A 16,909-nucleotide genomic window follows, 5' to 3' on the forward strand; every position below is an offset into this window, starting at 1 on the left:
AACGTTTGTAAACAGACGCTGCTTTTACTGAAGGTGGACCTGCTTGGAATGATCCGTTTGCGACAATTTTAACCTTTGTCGACGTCATTGTGATCGGTGGGTTATGTAGGTACAGCACAATGAAAGGATGATTTCGGCGGTGTAAACGTGCACTGCCACCACTGGCGGGACATTCAATGCACGTGCAGTCGTGATGGCGATTACGGCGGTGTAAATGTTCACTGGCATCGTAGGTGGTGTATTCTATAAATACCCAATCCAGAGAAGGCTATTACGGCGGTGTAAACGTTCACTGGCATCGTAGGTGGTGTATTCTATAAATACCCAATCCAGAGAAGGCTATTACGGCGGTGTAAACGTTCACTGGCATCGTAGGTGGTGTATTCTATAAATACCCAATCCAGAGAAGGCTATTACGGCGGTGTAAACGTTCACTGGCTTCGCGAGTGGTGTATTCCATTAGATTTTTGTGAAAGAATTTAGTTATGTTAAAATAAAGAATTTACCAAGTTGTTGAAATAATTTTGGAAGGGTTTGCGGTGTGTATTCCATTGCCAATGTGGCTAAAGCACTGAAGCACTCCACGAAACGGATCAGGAATGGCTTGGCAAGCGATGTAACTCGGTAGTTCGTCATGGAACACACCCCAAAGTGTCTTTCGACGACAAATAAATGAAACCGAGGATAATTGTCATATTTTGCCTCCATCTCTCTTTTCTCACCCCGTTCTGTCATTTTTGTTTATTCTTGCTTTTGACGCTTTGTGTCTCGTGAATCCCCATGAGACTATCCAGGACGAACAAGGTTATTTTGGTGGTGTATATGTAATCACGAACTGTAAAATCTCTTGCTTACCTTTTTTTGAGCTATTGTTTGTGGTTTATCCTTGAAGCTCGAAAGCAACAGTTTAATTCTAATAATATATTTTATTGTACGATTTTCCAAAAGTTTAATGGAAAAGAAATACAAAAGTGATGAAAAGCTCGTGCGGTATATTATGAAAGTTATAATTTTTTTTGTTTTTTTTCCCCAATATTTTTCAACAAAACAACTTTCATTAAATCCGAAGCCTGTTATGGGCATCGTTAGTGAGAGAAGTATACATTTTAAAACGCTCACAAAGGTTGCTGTTCACGTTATTTGCTGAGTGTAGATTATGGCGAGACGTCTGTGGGGTTTTTGAGGGCAGTGAATGAAGAAACTGAGCGTTGTTCACGTGATTAACAAACCCGTTTTCACTGCCTCAGAGACGTTGTGAAGCAAGAACGTGAGGGAGTGAAACGGCAGCAAAGTTACCTTTGACCGACAACTTTTCAGAGGTAGGCGTGTATGTGTGTGCGTGTAGGCATGTGTAGGGGTGTGCGTGTGTCGGGGTGTGTGCGTGTGTAGGTGTGCGTGTGTAGGGGTGTATGTGTGTGTGTGCGTGTGTAGGGGTGTGTGCGTGTGTAGGTGTGCGTGTGTAGGTGTGTGTGTGTATGCGTGTAGGTGTGCGTGTGTAGGGGTGTGTGCGTGTGCAGGTGTGCGTTTGTAGGTGTGTGTGTATGCGTGTGTAGGTGTGCGTGTGTGTGTGTGTGTGTATGCGTGTAGGTGTGTGTGTAGGAGTGTAGGTGTGTGTGTGCATGCGTGTGTCTAGGTGTGTGTGAGTGTATGCATGTAGGTGTATAAGGTGTGTGTAGGGGTGTATGTGTGTGTGTAGGTGTGTGTGTATGCATGTAGGTGTGTGCATGCGTGTGTCTAGCTGTGTGTATGCGTTTAGGTGTGTGTGTAGGTCTGTGTGTGCGTGTTAGGGGTGTGTGTGCGTGTGTGTAGTGGTGTGTGCATGTGTAGGTGTGTGTAGGTCTGTGTGTGCGTGTTAGGGGTGTGCGTGTGTGTAGTGGTGTGTGCATGTGTAGGTGTGTGTGCGTGCGTGTGTGTCCGATTAACACGTTTGTGTTTTCAGTGGATCTTCACTCGTATTCGAACCTTGTGTTCCCCACATGTCACCATGCAGGCCTTGAGATGCTGCGCACCATCGCTGTTCCCTTCACTGTGCACCTGCTGTTGCTACTTGTGGCAACGCATTCGAGCTGCATTGGTGCCAGCAATCCTGGTTTGCCTGGTGTTGATGACGACGTGGATGATTATGATGATTTTGCGGAGTTTGAGGATTTGGACGACGAGACCCCATCCCATGTCCCATCAGCAGGTGTCATACGCTTTTCAGCAGCATCACTCATTGCCCTCGCTTTCTCTATTGAACGTGTTTGTGTGGACAAAATGGGGAGGCATGTTGTGATGTTATTCTTCATGTGTAGTGGAGACGGATGCAGAGGATGACGTGGTGATAGATGACGTGGATTCTGTGGATGGAGAGGTCGACGATGATGTTTCTTTGGAAGATGACGATCTTGTTGATGAGGTAAGGGACGTATGTTGTGCATGTCGTGCCATCTGATCTTAAACAGGCAAATTTCAATAAGTAATCATTTTAAATCTCAAGTTTACCTAAACTACATGTGGAAGTATTGATCAACCTGCTAGACGTTTGAGCTGTCTTGTCTGGGTTCGAATCCAGATCCGATTATAAATTGTTGGATTGGTGCTTCGCAGGCAAGGCGTTGCATCCAAAAGCACGCCCTCCCTCAGATGGACGTTAAGCTGGGTGTCTCAACTGCCGGCATCCGTTGGTGGACGTCAAATATCCCACTGTGTCTATTGCTAGGAATCTGCGAGTTACCGCCGACACGCTGAGCAATATTCCTACCCAAATCGACTTTGGTCAAATTTCGGTCCTGCCGGGCCGTTTCATAAAGACCTGCCAAAAACCTTCCCTGGCCGACCCATGTTACGACTTAGCCCTTGGGTAAAGGGCTCGGGGTACCGCCATTGCTCCGGAGGTCCTGATTGACGTTCTCGGGAGACCAATACATTCCCCGTGTGCGGTTGTGCTGCATCAGCAGTCAGATGTGACCAAGCGATGTTAATATCTTAATGCTGATGCCAATTCACACACCCCACTGAACACACGGTATCGTGTGCCAATCCAATAATGCAATGCAAAATTCAAAACAGAGGAATAAATGCAAATGCTTTACTCAGGATAAAGAAACACAGGGTATACCACCAAGCAAGGAATAAATGTTGTTTCAAAAAAAGGAATATAATAAAATATATGCGGTGTTAATAATTAAGAAAATAAAGGACAGACAGGTGCTAAGACAAAAACAAATTGAACAAGGCAATCTAGGTATCCCTAGCTCATCCCAAGGGGGGGAGCCAAATAACAAAATAATATTTGCTAATATGTAAAACCGCTGTCACACCTTGACGATTTAGCCAGCGTATGCCAACATATGAAAAATTTGTCTAAAACGCTGGCACACGTCGAATACATTATGGGTAAGTTTTTGTATACTAGTACGTGCCCGTAAAAAAAAAAATAATAATAAATAAACCACACAGGCGGTTTCTTCACTCTCACGTGCCCGTACGTGTGTGACCCGGAAGTTCGATATTATTCGCAGTTACGTTTATTCGCAATTTATTTTTAATACCCAATTATTCAATTAGCGCCAACGTATTTTGTTATGACTCTTCACCCGGCCGAGTAATGACAGAGTCGAATGAGGGTTCTCGAATGATACGATTTATTTCAGAAGATGGCACTACGCATGCGGAATGCAGCCCAAAGGCCCTTCAGTCAGGTGCCCCCGGACCACATTGAGATTCTTACTTCAAAACAGTTGTTTATATAATCACACAAAAGCAGAACTGGGTGTGGACTATAAGTGTGTGCTAAGGGATTAAGAAATAAAGAAATAAATGCGGCTGTGGGCTTCTTTCCCCCCTCCCTAGGGGCCCTCAGGGAAGTTGAATCAGTCAATCCTCAGATTCGCAACCCAACAGTTCATCTTGCAAACTAATAACTTTCTAAGACTCCTACACCCCTACACTGTCACCTGCTGATAGCAAAGGCGAAACTCTGGTGATGACTAAGAACAGGAATGTGTGGGATATCAGCATACACAGTTTTCCCAAGGACATGCTGTTGTGCAGCTGCAGAGCCATAAAGGGTTATCAAAGACATAGTGAAAACAGCATGATACATTTAAAGCAACATCTTAAAGCAAGGTTTGAATCCTGACAGCTGATTAATATACAACTATTGACTATTGATTATTCAACTATGGCTCAAATATGACCACCTAGCATATCATCATCATAACAGTTCCCTCCTTGGTCATATTTGACCATACCCAGCCATACCTGATACTCACCAACCGAGTGGATACCTATTTGGTTCCTGTAGCAGCTACCCCTAGGCCCCCGTGCCTGCCAAACAGGATTTGCGAATGCCGTGGATAGCCATCAACAATCCCCAAATGAGAAGTCCCCAACTGCCGGTGGTTCAGGTTAGCTTCTGTTGCCTTTTGTCTTGCCCACTGCCACAAGTCTCCCATTAAGTTGTCATATACAAATTTGATGTTAAGTCCACACAATATTAAAAGCACTACAAGTCTATACAATATTAACAGCAACATTATTATTTAGGCAATTATACTCGACACTAATTACAACAATAATATTTACAATATGCAAATGTAATAATGGGTGAGCAGCACTGTGAGCGCTCAAGGCATGGTGTAAGCTCCTTTCTCAACTTGCGCTAGAAGACAAAAGAGTCTCATGAGATGCATATTTACATATAAGGGTCATACAAGTATTTTCCATACATGCCTTCACTATCTGGTATTGTCCATTTTCCACGATTATGCATATGCTAGTCAAAACACTGCCACATCTATCATAAACCTCCATCAGCATTTTACTTGTAGATTTCCTTTCTTTCTTGTTACAACTTCCTGTATCTTCGTGTGTAGTGAGATGCGTGAGTCCATGTTTGGCTTACCTTTTCACTTGAAAGTTCATTGAGTAATCAGTAATACCTGGAAGAGTCTTCCCCAGGGCGCCCCTCCGCCAGAACACCTTGTTGGCTCCTCAGCTGGTGGGGGTCGGGTCTGGTTGTGGCCCCATACAGAGGTCCTCGGGGTCTTCCTCCATGAGTTCGCTGTTAATTATTATGATGGCCTGGGTGAGGGGTGAGGCTTCACAGCATTTCTTTAGACAAATGGAAATGAGACGTTTGATCAGAAATACTCCAAAAATTATTCCCATGATGATTAGGATTGCTGCCCCTACCAGGCACAGTAACCAGTCTCCCCAGTCATGAAATATAGATCTCCACCCTGCGTAACCCTCCTTGCGTTCCACTCAATCGCTCGTGAGAGCTTCAAGCCTTATAGGTGAAAACACCTTTAAGTGAAATGTGTTCTTCTCCGGGAGGTTACTGTATTTTCACAAGATTTCACAACTATACTCCAAAAGGGTTCTTTAGGGGCCCATGGAACTTGGGTAATTAGAGATGCGTGTTGACCCCATATGAATCCTATTTGTGCAAAGTGCCCCCGCTGGGTTTTGTCTTGCGTTTTGTTCTGCCAAGCCACTTCTGTCTTTTCTGCATTTTTTGACGTCGCCCCCCAACAGGTTTTGTCATAGCATAAGACCATCTAATCGATTTTATTTCCTCGTTTCGTTCTATCAAATCGTAAGTTTCCTCGGCTTGGACGCAAGCCAGTTCTATGAGCTGCTGTGGCTGGATGGTTGTCAGCCCTCTGGAAATGAGTGGTGCGGTCTTGCCAGGTTCCTTTGAAAATATCTTTACCTTATCTAGTTCTTGGTTGTATGTTTTCCCCAACCTTGCGTATTCACCTGCTTCCATTCTTTCTCCAGCCGCTCCCCTCCTATGTCGCTGTGGGGTTGGTACTGGTTCATTTCCGTGTCCCCCTTTGCCACGGAGGTGTATATGGTTTCTTTGGCTTGAGTGTGTTAGTGTGTTGCCTAGTGATATGTCCCCCCCACAAAGGAGTAGTGTGAGTACCAGGAGTTGCATATTGTGTCGTCAAAGGTTCTGTCACTGTCTCCGTTACTACAAGGTTTACAGCATGCCACTGCACTGAACACTGCAGTCAACTGCAACATAATGACAAGTATTTGTGTAAAAGATTATTTTTAAATGATACCTCCGTATGAGGCTCCAACCATGACAAGAGCTTGCAGGACTGGAAGTTGCTCTGGGTGCGTGGTGAGTGGATGTGAATGCCAGAGACCTTACTGTACACTACTGTAGATTTTGATCAGGCAAGTATACCTTCCATCCATCTCCTTGTCTGACGGCCTGTAAAGTGTTCTGGTGTTCGTTGCCCCATCTTGTGGTTCTGGGGCGCATCTCAATCTGTTCACCATTCTTCCTAACTCCCCTGCACTATGTCTGTTACTAACTGCCATTGAGATGTACGGTGTTAGTCCTTCTCTGTGCTTCATTAGTTCGCGCTCTCTGGCGGCTTGTTTCACCTCCACTGCCGCTCCTTCCTTCCTGATCCATCGGTTGGTTGTCATCAGAGAGCGTTTGACGGTGTAATCTCTATGTGCTTTGGCCACGTATTCATAATCCTGCCCTGTTTCATCGTAGTCGACAGTGAGTGCAGTGCAAAGCCAATTCCATTCCTTCCAGATCGATGTCGTTGCTAAGCAACCGTTCCTCTACATCCCTTTAATTCCGCTTATGCTTCCCAAATCCAATTAATTTATCCTGACAGAGGCTCATATAAAGACAACAGACATGCTTTTCTGTCCGCTTCCAGACAAACAGCTCGACCCCGACAGGCAGAGAATCGAAACGCTCCCTCGTCAAGGCCCACGATGGCTGCATGTTCAAACAGCACGAGCTCCGCCCGTAATTTTTCCCAAAAACACCGCTATCCACATCAGTGCGTAGCCTACCAAACGTCCTTGTTCTTGGATGTCTGACATGTAAACAAGGACAAATGTGTCCAAGAGCCACGTCCTAAAGGTTTTGTCTTTACCAGAATAATAATAATAATAATAATAATAATAATAATAATAATAATAATAAGAACAACGCGGAACTCTCTTAGAGCCGGCGTTCGCTACGCAAGACGCGGCTAAAAAGATAAACCCACTTTAAATAAAATCCGTTCCTTGTTCAAAGCATTTAAATCCCCCTTTCCATCTATCCTAAATCCCTCGGTCCCGCGTCTCTCCCGCGGCTATTTTTTTCCCTTTTTCGGTCACGAAGCCCAATCAACAACAACAACCAGAACAAACATATATCACAGCCTTGTTTCAAAGTATTGTCGCTTCTACGTACCGATAGCGCGTGCACTCGCCTCGAAACACAAAATCGAGCGATCCTTTGAAACGTCAATGTCCTTATTAATTAATTTTACCACAAAGCTATCTCTTTAAAATCTAGTTTGTCCACCATATTCAAAATCAGCCGCCTCGAGAAATTCTCGTACATTGCTCCGACAAGCAGGCACGTTCACAGCAGGGTGTTAATTGCACTTTCAAGTTTGACAAAGCGCGCTGGGCCCATGCGTGATTACGTCATCACGCACTCACATGAGCAATACGTCTTATCAGCGCGTTGGTTTTTACGATCAAACTCACGTAACAAATATTTGACGACATCTCAAATACGTTCGTTTTAAATCGGAATTTTTACAGAATCCTATGAAGGGCGTCCCCAAACTTTGTAAAATGTGTTAATCCATTTCGTAAACCCTCACAATAAGCTGTCCTTCGACGGGACGATTTCGTGCTTTCGTCGCGCCTGTTAAATCCTACGGCACGTCACGTGACTCGCAAAACCCCATAAATTATCAGTTTTTTTCCCAGATTTACGAAAATCAAGTATAAAACATGCTTAATGACCCCAACAATGAAACAGAATTGAAACTGACGTTAAAACGAACCCGTAATGTCGATCAGCCTTACGAAACATGCAAAGTGGAAACAGAACTGAATTTGAATTTGAAATCAAAATGATGCTCTTTGGAGACCATCCATTTATCACGTACAGTGTTCAAAGCCAAAACAGCATACAGAGTTTATCGGACCATGAGAAAAGCCGAACGTTGGTCCATTTGACATCCCACAGCACGAGTACTGTAGGGAATTCTCACACATAATCCCCAAACTGTCTGCTGAAGTGGTTTTAATTATTCAATTCCCCATCGAGTTCACACACACACACACACACACACACACACACACACACACACACACACACACACACACACACACACACACACACACACACACACACACACACACACACACACACACACACACACACACACACACACACACACTCTCTCAATGACATTTGCCCATCACTATGAATTAACAACACGTGCAGAATCGGTCATCATCGTCCTTCCTCCGGATTTGGTGTGCGCAATTCACCTCGTCCAAAGTCTTCACATTAACGATGACGACCAATCATTATCTCCATACAAACATACAAGTTGTTCCACACATACAAGTTCCAGGTTGGAACACTCAACTTACGTCTAACACAAAACTCAACTTCCCCACCACATTGTATTCACAAATACATCCAAATAGGTAACTCTACAAACAGCCCTTCTCCTGGCTCATTAACTTTGTGTTTTTTCCCCGTTGGTTCAAGATTCCCTCTGAATCAAATCGCTTCCGTCCTGTCTCACTTTGTGACTCCGTTAGCCACGCTGCAAACGCTCTCCAGTGTTTTCCACTTTCACCGATAACTTTAAGTGTTGTTCCTTTGGGTAACTCTATGTTCTTTGCAGAGTTTATTCCCCATCTTTTGTTCTTATCTTACCAACCGCCTAATAGCTGTAAATCGTTTCTCCTTTTACGTCGGGACCGAAATCCCTTTCAATCAGCCGCCTAATAGCTGTAAATCGTTTCTCCTTTTACGCCGGGACCGAAATCCCTTTCAATCAGCCGCCTTAAGCCTCAAAACCCAATGAAGGCCTCTAACCTTCCCTCTCTATGGTACAGGATTCCAACCTGTTCCCTCCTTATTTCACACGGATACCTTTATCCTCTACCCTTCCCGGTCCCAACATACGGCCTGCCAGCCCTCTTTGTGCCCTTCAAACAAACCGCATTCGAATCACCTCATATGTTTTTACCGTTACAGTTCTTGATCCGAGAAGATCCTGGAGCTGCGTCCAGCGGGGCACTGCCCACCAAGTGTACAGTTTTCACCTAACTAGGGCTCCCTGTCTTAGGTGCCCTATACGTGCAATTTCCACGTACCTTTAGCTGAACCCTTGCGATCGCTGTACACCAAGTGGAGTCCCGCCGTCCACACCGCCAGCATCAGTCGAATCCCATCCTCGTCGCCAATTGTTATGACTCTTCACCCGGCCGAGTAATGACAGAGTCGAATGAGGGTTCTCAAATGATACGATTTATTTCAGAAGATGGCACTACGCATGCGGAATGCAGCCCAAAGGCCCTTCAGTCAGGTGCCCCCGGACCACATTGAGATTCTTACTTAAAAACAATTGTTTATATAATCACACAAAAGCAGAACTGGGTGTGGACTATAAGTGTGTGCTAAGGGATAAAGAAATAAAGAAATAAATGCGGCAGTGGGCTTCTTTCCCCCCTCCCTAGGGGCCCTCAGGGAAGTTGAATCAGTCAATCCTCAGATTCGCAACCCAACAGTTCATCTTGCAAACTAATAACTTTCTAAGACTCCTACACCCCTACACTGGCACCTGCTGATAGCAAAGGCGAAACTCTGGTGATGACTAAGAACAGGAATGTGTGGGATATCAGCATACACAGTTTTCCCAAGGACATGCTGTTGTGCAGCTGCAGAGCCATAAAGGGTTATCAAAGACATAGTGAAAACAGCATGATACATTTAAAGCAACATCTTAAAGCAAGGTTTGAATGCTGACAGCTGATTAATATACAACTATTGACTATTGATTATTCAACTATGGCTCAAATATGACCACCTCGCATATCATCATCATAACATATTTTACCTTTTCGCAATGTCGTGGCAAGGAAAAACAAAAAGAGAAGAGAAGAGAGAGAAAAAACTTGCTTCCTGGTTCGGAGCATACCAACACTGATGTTCCCGAAATTTATACACCGTCTAATATGAAAACGATCATAACTTGGGCCATTGTGTTTATCTATAAATGCGCATAAGAAATCGAGAAATTATTAGAATACAAGAAGTCATCACTCTCCGGAAGCCCGTACATTGTAACCCGTAATGGGGAACGTGGCTGTGCTTCCCTTCCCCATCGGCCATGCCCACGCAACAACGTGTCTTCCCATTCGTTTGGTAAATAAATGGCCATAACTTGGGAAGCACTTGTCCGATTAATATCAAACCTTGAAAAGGCACATCCTCAGGTCCCCAGCAATATACCTGGCAAGTTTCAATTAAATCGGACCAGAGGTTGTCGAGAAACAGCGGACACACACACACACACACACACACACACACACACACACACACACACACACACACACACACACACACACACACACACACACACACACACACACACACACACGCACACACACAGATTGCTGGAATTATAGATAGATGTTAAGACCACACTGAAGCATGCTGGCATACGTCGTAGTACGCCGAGCTCGTCGACAAATTTTAACATGCTCAAAACTTTTCGACGTATGCCAGCGTATGACTCACACGTTCCGCATACGCTGGCCATGAGTTGTAGGCACGTTACGCGATTGTTGATACACGTTGACACACGCTACTTGTAAGTGACTCATAAGTCGTAACACGTCGAGGTAATGTTCAGCATACCCGAAACTTATTTCTAACCTATGAGTAAAGTGTTGTGGGAACGTTGTACGATCGTTGACACACGTCGACAAACGTTACTTGTAAGTTACTCATAAGTCGAAACACGTCGAGGTAATGTTTAGCGTCAGTGTTCCAGACTCCATGGTTTTTTTTTTGGGGGGGTTTTTTTTTTCTTCGACATGACGGTGATGTTGACACTTCGATTTATAGTGTGGTTATAATGTAATTAATAGGCTGCCGTTCAACGATTTAAATCATAACCGCACTAGAAATCGAAGTGTCAACATCACCGTCATGCCGAAGAAAAAAAAAAACCATGGAGTCTGGAACACTGACGGGTTCCTCCAGTGTGAACCCCATTTTTATATAGCAATTCGCCTAAACGCTGCCAATACACGATTATACGGTAGCTGTAAGTTAGTAACACGTTCAGTAAGTTCTGTGGTCATCCAGAAGACGTCAAATACGTCAATATGCGTTGGAGATGCGTTACACGTAGGTTCAAAGCACGTTACTCATAGGTTAGAAATAAGTTTCGGGTACGCTAAACATTACCTCGATGTGTTTCGACTTATGAGTAACTTACAAATAACGTGTGTCAACGATCGCATAACGTGCCTCCAACTTATGGCCAGCGTATGCGGAACCTGTGCGTCATACGCTGGCATATGTCTAAACGTTTTGAGCATGCTTAAAATTTGTCGATGTGCTCGGCGTAGTACGACGTATGCCATCGTGCTTCAGCGTGCTCTTAACGTATACAAAAAATACCCATAACGTATTCGACGTGCGCCAGCGTATTTGGCAAATTTTTCATACGTCGGCATACGCTGGCTAAAACGTCAAGGTGTGACAGGGCCTTGACACTTCAATGTCGAGTGCGGTTATGATTTGAATCGTTGAGCGGCAGCCTTTTAATAGGCTACGCCACGTGATCGTCGGCGATACGCTGCCGCACGCTTTGCATACGTTTGACTATTGTTGGGCATAGGTTGTGAACACCGACAACACGCTAAGCATTCATTGGTATAAGTTATCTATATGTTATCGAAACGTTCTGTGTACATTACTAATACGTTATGCATACGTCCAACTCGTTATGAATACGCTAAAAACTGAAAAAAACATCAATAGTTCAGCGTACGCCAGCGTTTTACATACATTTTGATACGTTGCCATAGGCTGGCTAAAACGTCAAGGTGTGACGGCGGCTTAAAGAAAATAATGTGTAAAGGAGAAAGGTGTGTGTGGGGGGGGGGAGAAGAAGAATTCAGGCCTGTTTGAGTTGACGTTCCAACAGCCTCGCCCCAGTCACAGGCCACGAGGCTGACACTTCACCACCACCCCTCCCTCTCTCTGGAAGGATTCTCAGACTTCGCCAACGAACGAACCAGAGCAATTCCTGCAACACCTTGAAGCTACACGTTTCTTCAGGTTGGCTCAGGTGACTCTCAGGAGGAGAAACGCTTCTGCTTCCCCTCTGACCAATGCATCCCATTGAGGCTCTCCTCTGCCTCAGTGTCTTCAACACAGATGGTGCCTCCAACAAGCGGCCCTCGGAGGGATTACTCCAATCCTCAATGAGGTCTTGCAGGCCAGGTCTCTCATCACACAGGCCAGACGCGCGTCATTCGTTCATTCCTGCCTTTTTCTCTCGCCCGTTGCGGTTATTATTCTTCACCACTTCCTTTTTTACTTTTCTTTCTTTTCTTGAAAATCCGCACAGAACCATCGCATGAGATAATGTATAGGTCTCGAAAAGAGAGTAGAAAAAGAAGTCGAAGGAAGGTCCTGCGGCAGAAGAACCGAAACAAAACAAAAAAAAAAATAAGGAAGAAAGAAGCCCATCTTGAGAACCACAGCAATACCAACCCCCCCCCCCCCCAGCAATATGAATGAACGTAACACCCAGCAAGAAAGCGGGAATAATTTGGCCTGTTAAAGTATGTGTCCAAAGTATGACGGTTTCTGTTTTAGTATCAAAACTAGTAATAGCCTATAGTCGTTGATTAAATTTCCTTTAAAATTGTTTACATTGATACTAATTCGGTTAATTAAAACACCCCTTTTGAAGATAATTAACAACCTTATTTAATTATATCCTTCATCGTGCGATCCTCGGCCACCTCGCTCTCTGGTTCTTCAGGCGTTTCCTGGGTAACCTCGCTGGAGTCTGAATGCTGCCATGTTTTTTTGGCCTGCTCAACCTTACCTTGATATGGAACAGGCTGCAACGATTTATTTAGGACAAAGTTATTTTTTCATTTTTCTTACTCATATTATCGAATGCCTGTTCATCATTGCTACGAATCGCTGGGTACATTGCGATGCTTATAAACTCCTGGAGACATCAGCGCTCACGGCTTTATTTCATTTCCGCACAGACGATCACCATGATTATCTCTTAAACTAAGGAGAATTACAAAATATCAGCTGCAGAATCAAACTTGCAAGCAGTTCCAACTCCTAGAAAAGTGTTCATTTATCCAATTCAGACATATTTCACATTTTGGGCGTCTCCGGGAGGTGTATGTTTAATTTGTGTCTAATTGCGTGTCAAACGAGTCATTTCTTATCAACCATTTTGTTTGAGTGCTTAAGTCACTTGGGGAGTGCTCTCCAAGCTGCTTGGTTGTTTGATTTGGTAAAAGTATCTGTGCTCTCAATGGAACATCCATTAGACAGACATATATTTCTGCCTGTGTTGGGCCCTGCGATGGTGTGTGTGTGTGTGTGTGTGTGTGTGTGTGTGTGTGTGTGTGTGTGTGTGTGTGTGTGTGTGTGTGTGTGTGTGTTCCTCGGGTGACCCTGCGATGACCCGATTTCCTCGGGTCTTATCTGTTGAAAATGTGCAATTTTATTTTTACAGGACATCATTTTATTTTACATTTTTGTTCGATCTTTTAATATTATCCACCCCTCACTTCGACGTCTACATACACAAAAACAATAAAGTCCATTCAACCATGTGTTTGCCATGATCTGGTTCTGAAGGCATAGAGCACAGATCGACATTTTGTGTTCTGTTCCTTGATATATTTTTAATTGAATTTTGCTAATTTCCACTTGAATTCCTCTTTCAAAGAACTCTTTTGTGTTTGTCTTAAATATTTGTGTTTTTCGTTTTTATGTATTTTATGCATGTGTACATTTGCACATGTGTGTGTATATAAACTGTATTACCATAATGGAACATTGTATGTATGTGTTTCGTTTATTGGTATCTACATATGGAGTTTCAGAATGTGGAATGGAATCCTCCAAGTGTGGGCTCAAAGTATCCACCTTCACTTCGGTAATGGGTCACGATTCACGGACCAAGCAGTGAAGTTTTCTGTTTTCAAAGTTTTGTGCCGAGGGCTCTCTTCAGGATCGTTACTTTTTTCTTCTTCTTTTTTTGGACCTAAGGTGGTCGCTACGCTTTGTTTCCGATGTTCATGCCGGATGGGATCATAAAGTCGTACGTGAGGGGTACTTCAATGTTTTCAGTGATTGTGTTAGGTTCATTTTCCCACAATTTTTTTGGAACTGGAATATCAAAGTTTTTGCAGGATGTGCCAGCGGATTACTTTACAAACTCTGTTGTGACGTTGTGTGTATAGCTGTTCTGACATTTTCTTTTTTTATGTTCGGTCATTTAGCGTCGCATATCATTCTCTTTGGTAACCCCATCTCCACCCCTCACCCCCCCACCTTTTTCTCTCACACTGTCCCCTCCTTGCTCCCCCCAAATGTTTATTTATTTATTACTTGTTTCTCTTAAAAGACAAAAAAAAAACATACACATTTTTATTCACCAACTGTATTTAATGTCTGTCATACTTCAATGATGACAAGTTGATGACAAACTGCCTGGCTGTGTGCGTGCTAGTTTTACGGATAGAAGCAAGTTCCTACACTCTGTGCACATGCTGTCATACCTGCAACAATTATCGTGTTTATTTGATTTTAATTATCATATGTCTGGCAACGATGGTTGTCGAACTGGACGTAATATTTCACTGTTAACCACACCTGTCTGTAAAGTGGTTTTCCGTTGTGGCTACTGCCGGACTGGACATAATACGATGCCAGACTGTCCATTATAATATGCCGTTAACTACATCCATTTAGGTGTGATTGGTCCTTGGGTAATTCTGTTGCCGTGGCCCCACCCGTTGACAGGCATTGTCCTGCGTACCCCCCCCCTGGTTTCCATTGTCATTATTATGCAAATTTGCCTCCTTTTCATGGAATCCTTTCAAGTTGTCAAACATTTTGAGTCGTCATGAAGCTTCCCATTATAAAATTCAGTAGAGTCATGTTTAAACCAAGTCCTTAACTTAAACAATTTTGAGTTCGGCTCTCTGAAAGGAAGAAGACGAAGAAGAATTACAATTGGGCTATTTTGAGATGGTCAACTTTTGTAGCTCAGCGATGTTGTCCAAATGTTTTATGAGTGTTAAATTAATTGGATGTGAAATTCTACACACACTACTGGTGGATACCTTATAAGTTTATAAGTTTGTATCTTGGTATTTTTTGGGGGGGGATTTGTATTGTATTTAACCCAGATGGAATGTCTGTGCCTTCCCTACATAGGAAGTCTACCAACTTCCTGATCATTCAAAAAGTGGCTTGTTTGAAGGTCACATGGTCTGGCAGCCATGTTGGATTGAATGAAAAATCTTTTAAAAACAAATTTCTCTTTAACTGCTTCATCAGTCGACGTGGGACATCACAATTATGATCTAGTAGTCATGGGGAATACCGTATTTTCCGGTGTTTCAACAACACTTTTTTTATCGACAAAAATAGGTAAAAGTTGGGGGTGCGGTTTATACACGGGTATAGAAAAAATCACTCAGCCTGTCATCCTTCCGAGGTCGGCAAATTGACTACCAGCTTGCTGGGATAATTGAGCCATTCGAGTATCCTGCGTCGGAGTGGCGACCCGTCCAGATTGTGCCCAATAGCCCAGGAAACTGCTTCGGCAGCACCGACACTCTCTGTACAGAGTATGGTTCCAATTATTATTATTATTATTATGAAAGAAAAAAATCGGTTTTAAAAACGATCAATGCTGAATTTCAATTATGTTTCCAAATGAACACTTTTGTAGCAGTAGGAACTGCCGTTAAGCTCAATTCCGCCGTTTAAATTTTGGAAATCAGGTTAAGAGTTTGTACAGCATTTTATTAACCGTGTGCGGAAATTAAATGTATTAAAAAACAGACACCTGGAGTTTAGGTGTGCGGTGTATATAGAGCTTTGCGGCTCTGAAAACGCCATTACACACAAAAGGAGAAGGAGAAGAAGAACACCTGTTCTCACATCAAAAGAAGAATTATTCACAATAGCTGGAGTCTAATAAAGGAGCACCAATCTCAAATAAGCTTGCGTGGTAAGCTTCCCTCGTATGTCGTGTTCAAGAGGAAGACAATGCCCAAAGACAAGTTTCCAGCCAGCGTCATTGTTTGTGCGCAGCAGAAGGGGTGACGATCTTTTTACATGCATTATTTTCTACATGAACATCCGATGCAGGCAGAATTAATCCACCAAGCTTGTTCCTGACATGCTTACGCTACGCTAGCAAATGCTAGATAGTGGAGCATCATTTAAAACGAGGAACAACCAATCAACCCCGAGTACTTTTTTATACGAGGGCGGGAAATGGATTTGAAAAGAAGAAGAATCTCACTGGAGCGAGGACCCCCGTGTAATGGTGAAGCTTTAAGAAGTACCAGTGCTGCTCAGTTCTTTTGGTTCTCTTTGTTCTTCCTGGTTCTCTTCATTTTTCCTTCGTTTCTATGAGCGGTGCCTAACTTGCTTCCTGTGGGTTACTCATGCCGACCAGACGAACTTTATTACTTCACAGGTCTTTGTATTTGACCCAGGTTTCGAGGAACATTAGCTTCCTCTCGGTGGAACCACCACAGACGACCTTTCCTATTTCCCGGATTTGGTATTTTCATCAGTTGAAAATCAACATTTTGTGACGTGTTTCCCGCCGGGATTTTCCACCCGGATTCCGAGGAGCATTGGGCACATGCATCTTGGTTGAACTTTCACAGTTTTTGAATTTCATTGAATTGAACTACGTTGAATTTTGTGATGTTGGCTGAGCATTATGTTGACTGGCAGACTACCGACATTCATCAGGAGGATGAGAAAGGTTGACCTTTCGATGATCTGCAGCTGGATCATCAAGGTGTGGGAGGAGCTACTGTCGGACAT

At 43.6% G+C, this 16,909-nt stretch overlaps 1 protein-coding gene and 1 long non-coding RNA gene across 6 annotated transcripts in view; one reads left to right on the forward strand and one right to left on the reverse strand.

Annotated features, from left to right (window-relative positions):
- The first annotated feature begins 641 nt into the window (after positions 1 to 641).
- Positions 642 to 16,909, forward strand: part of CCDC47 (coiled-coil domain containing 47) — a 100,497-nt gene continuing 84,229 nt past the window's right edge. For 2 of the 5 annotated variants that reach the window (XM_085879622.1, XM_085879623.1), the window contains exons 1-2: positions 1,973 to 2,185; positions 2,295 to 2,398. In XM_085879622.1, the coding sequence (XP_085735748.1) occupies positions 1,999 to 2,185; positions 2,295 to 2,398 (291 nt within the window). In that variant the 5' untranslated portion in view covers positions 1,973 to 1,998. Of the gene's footprint in view, positions 805 to 1,020; positions 1,320 to 1,972; positions 2,186 to 2,294; positions 2,399 to 16,909 lie in introns of those variants that run through there. The other 3 variants (XM_085879625.1, XM_085879626.1, XM_085879624.1) reach the window with 3 other exon arrangements.
- Positions 4,749 to 9,389, reverse strand: LOC147028850 (uncharacterized). The gene is made up of 2 exons (XR_015057737.1): positions 9,131 to 9,389; positions 4,749 to 8,923 (listed from the first exon to the last, which is right to left on the reverse strand). It is a non-coding gene; the product is annotated as an uncharacterized LOC147028850 (long non-coding RNA).

This window comes from Eptatretus burgeri, chromosome 4 (assembly GCF_056783735.1).
Source record: "Eptatretus burgeri isolate ZD-2024b chromosome 4, Ebu_testis_v1, whole genome shotgun sequence".
NCBI classification, from domain to species: domain Eukaryota; kingdom Metazoa; phylum Chordata; class Myxini; order Myxiniformes; family Myxinidae; genus Eptatretus; species Eptatretus burgeri.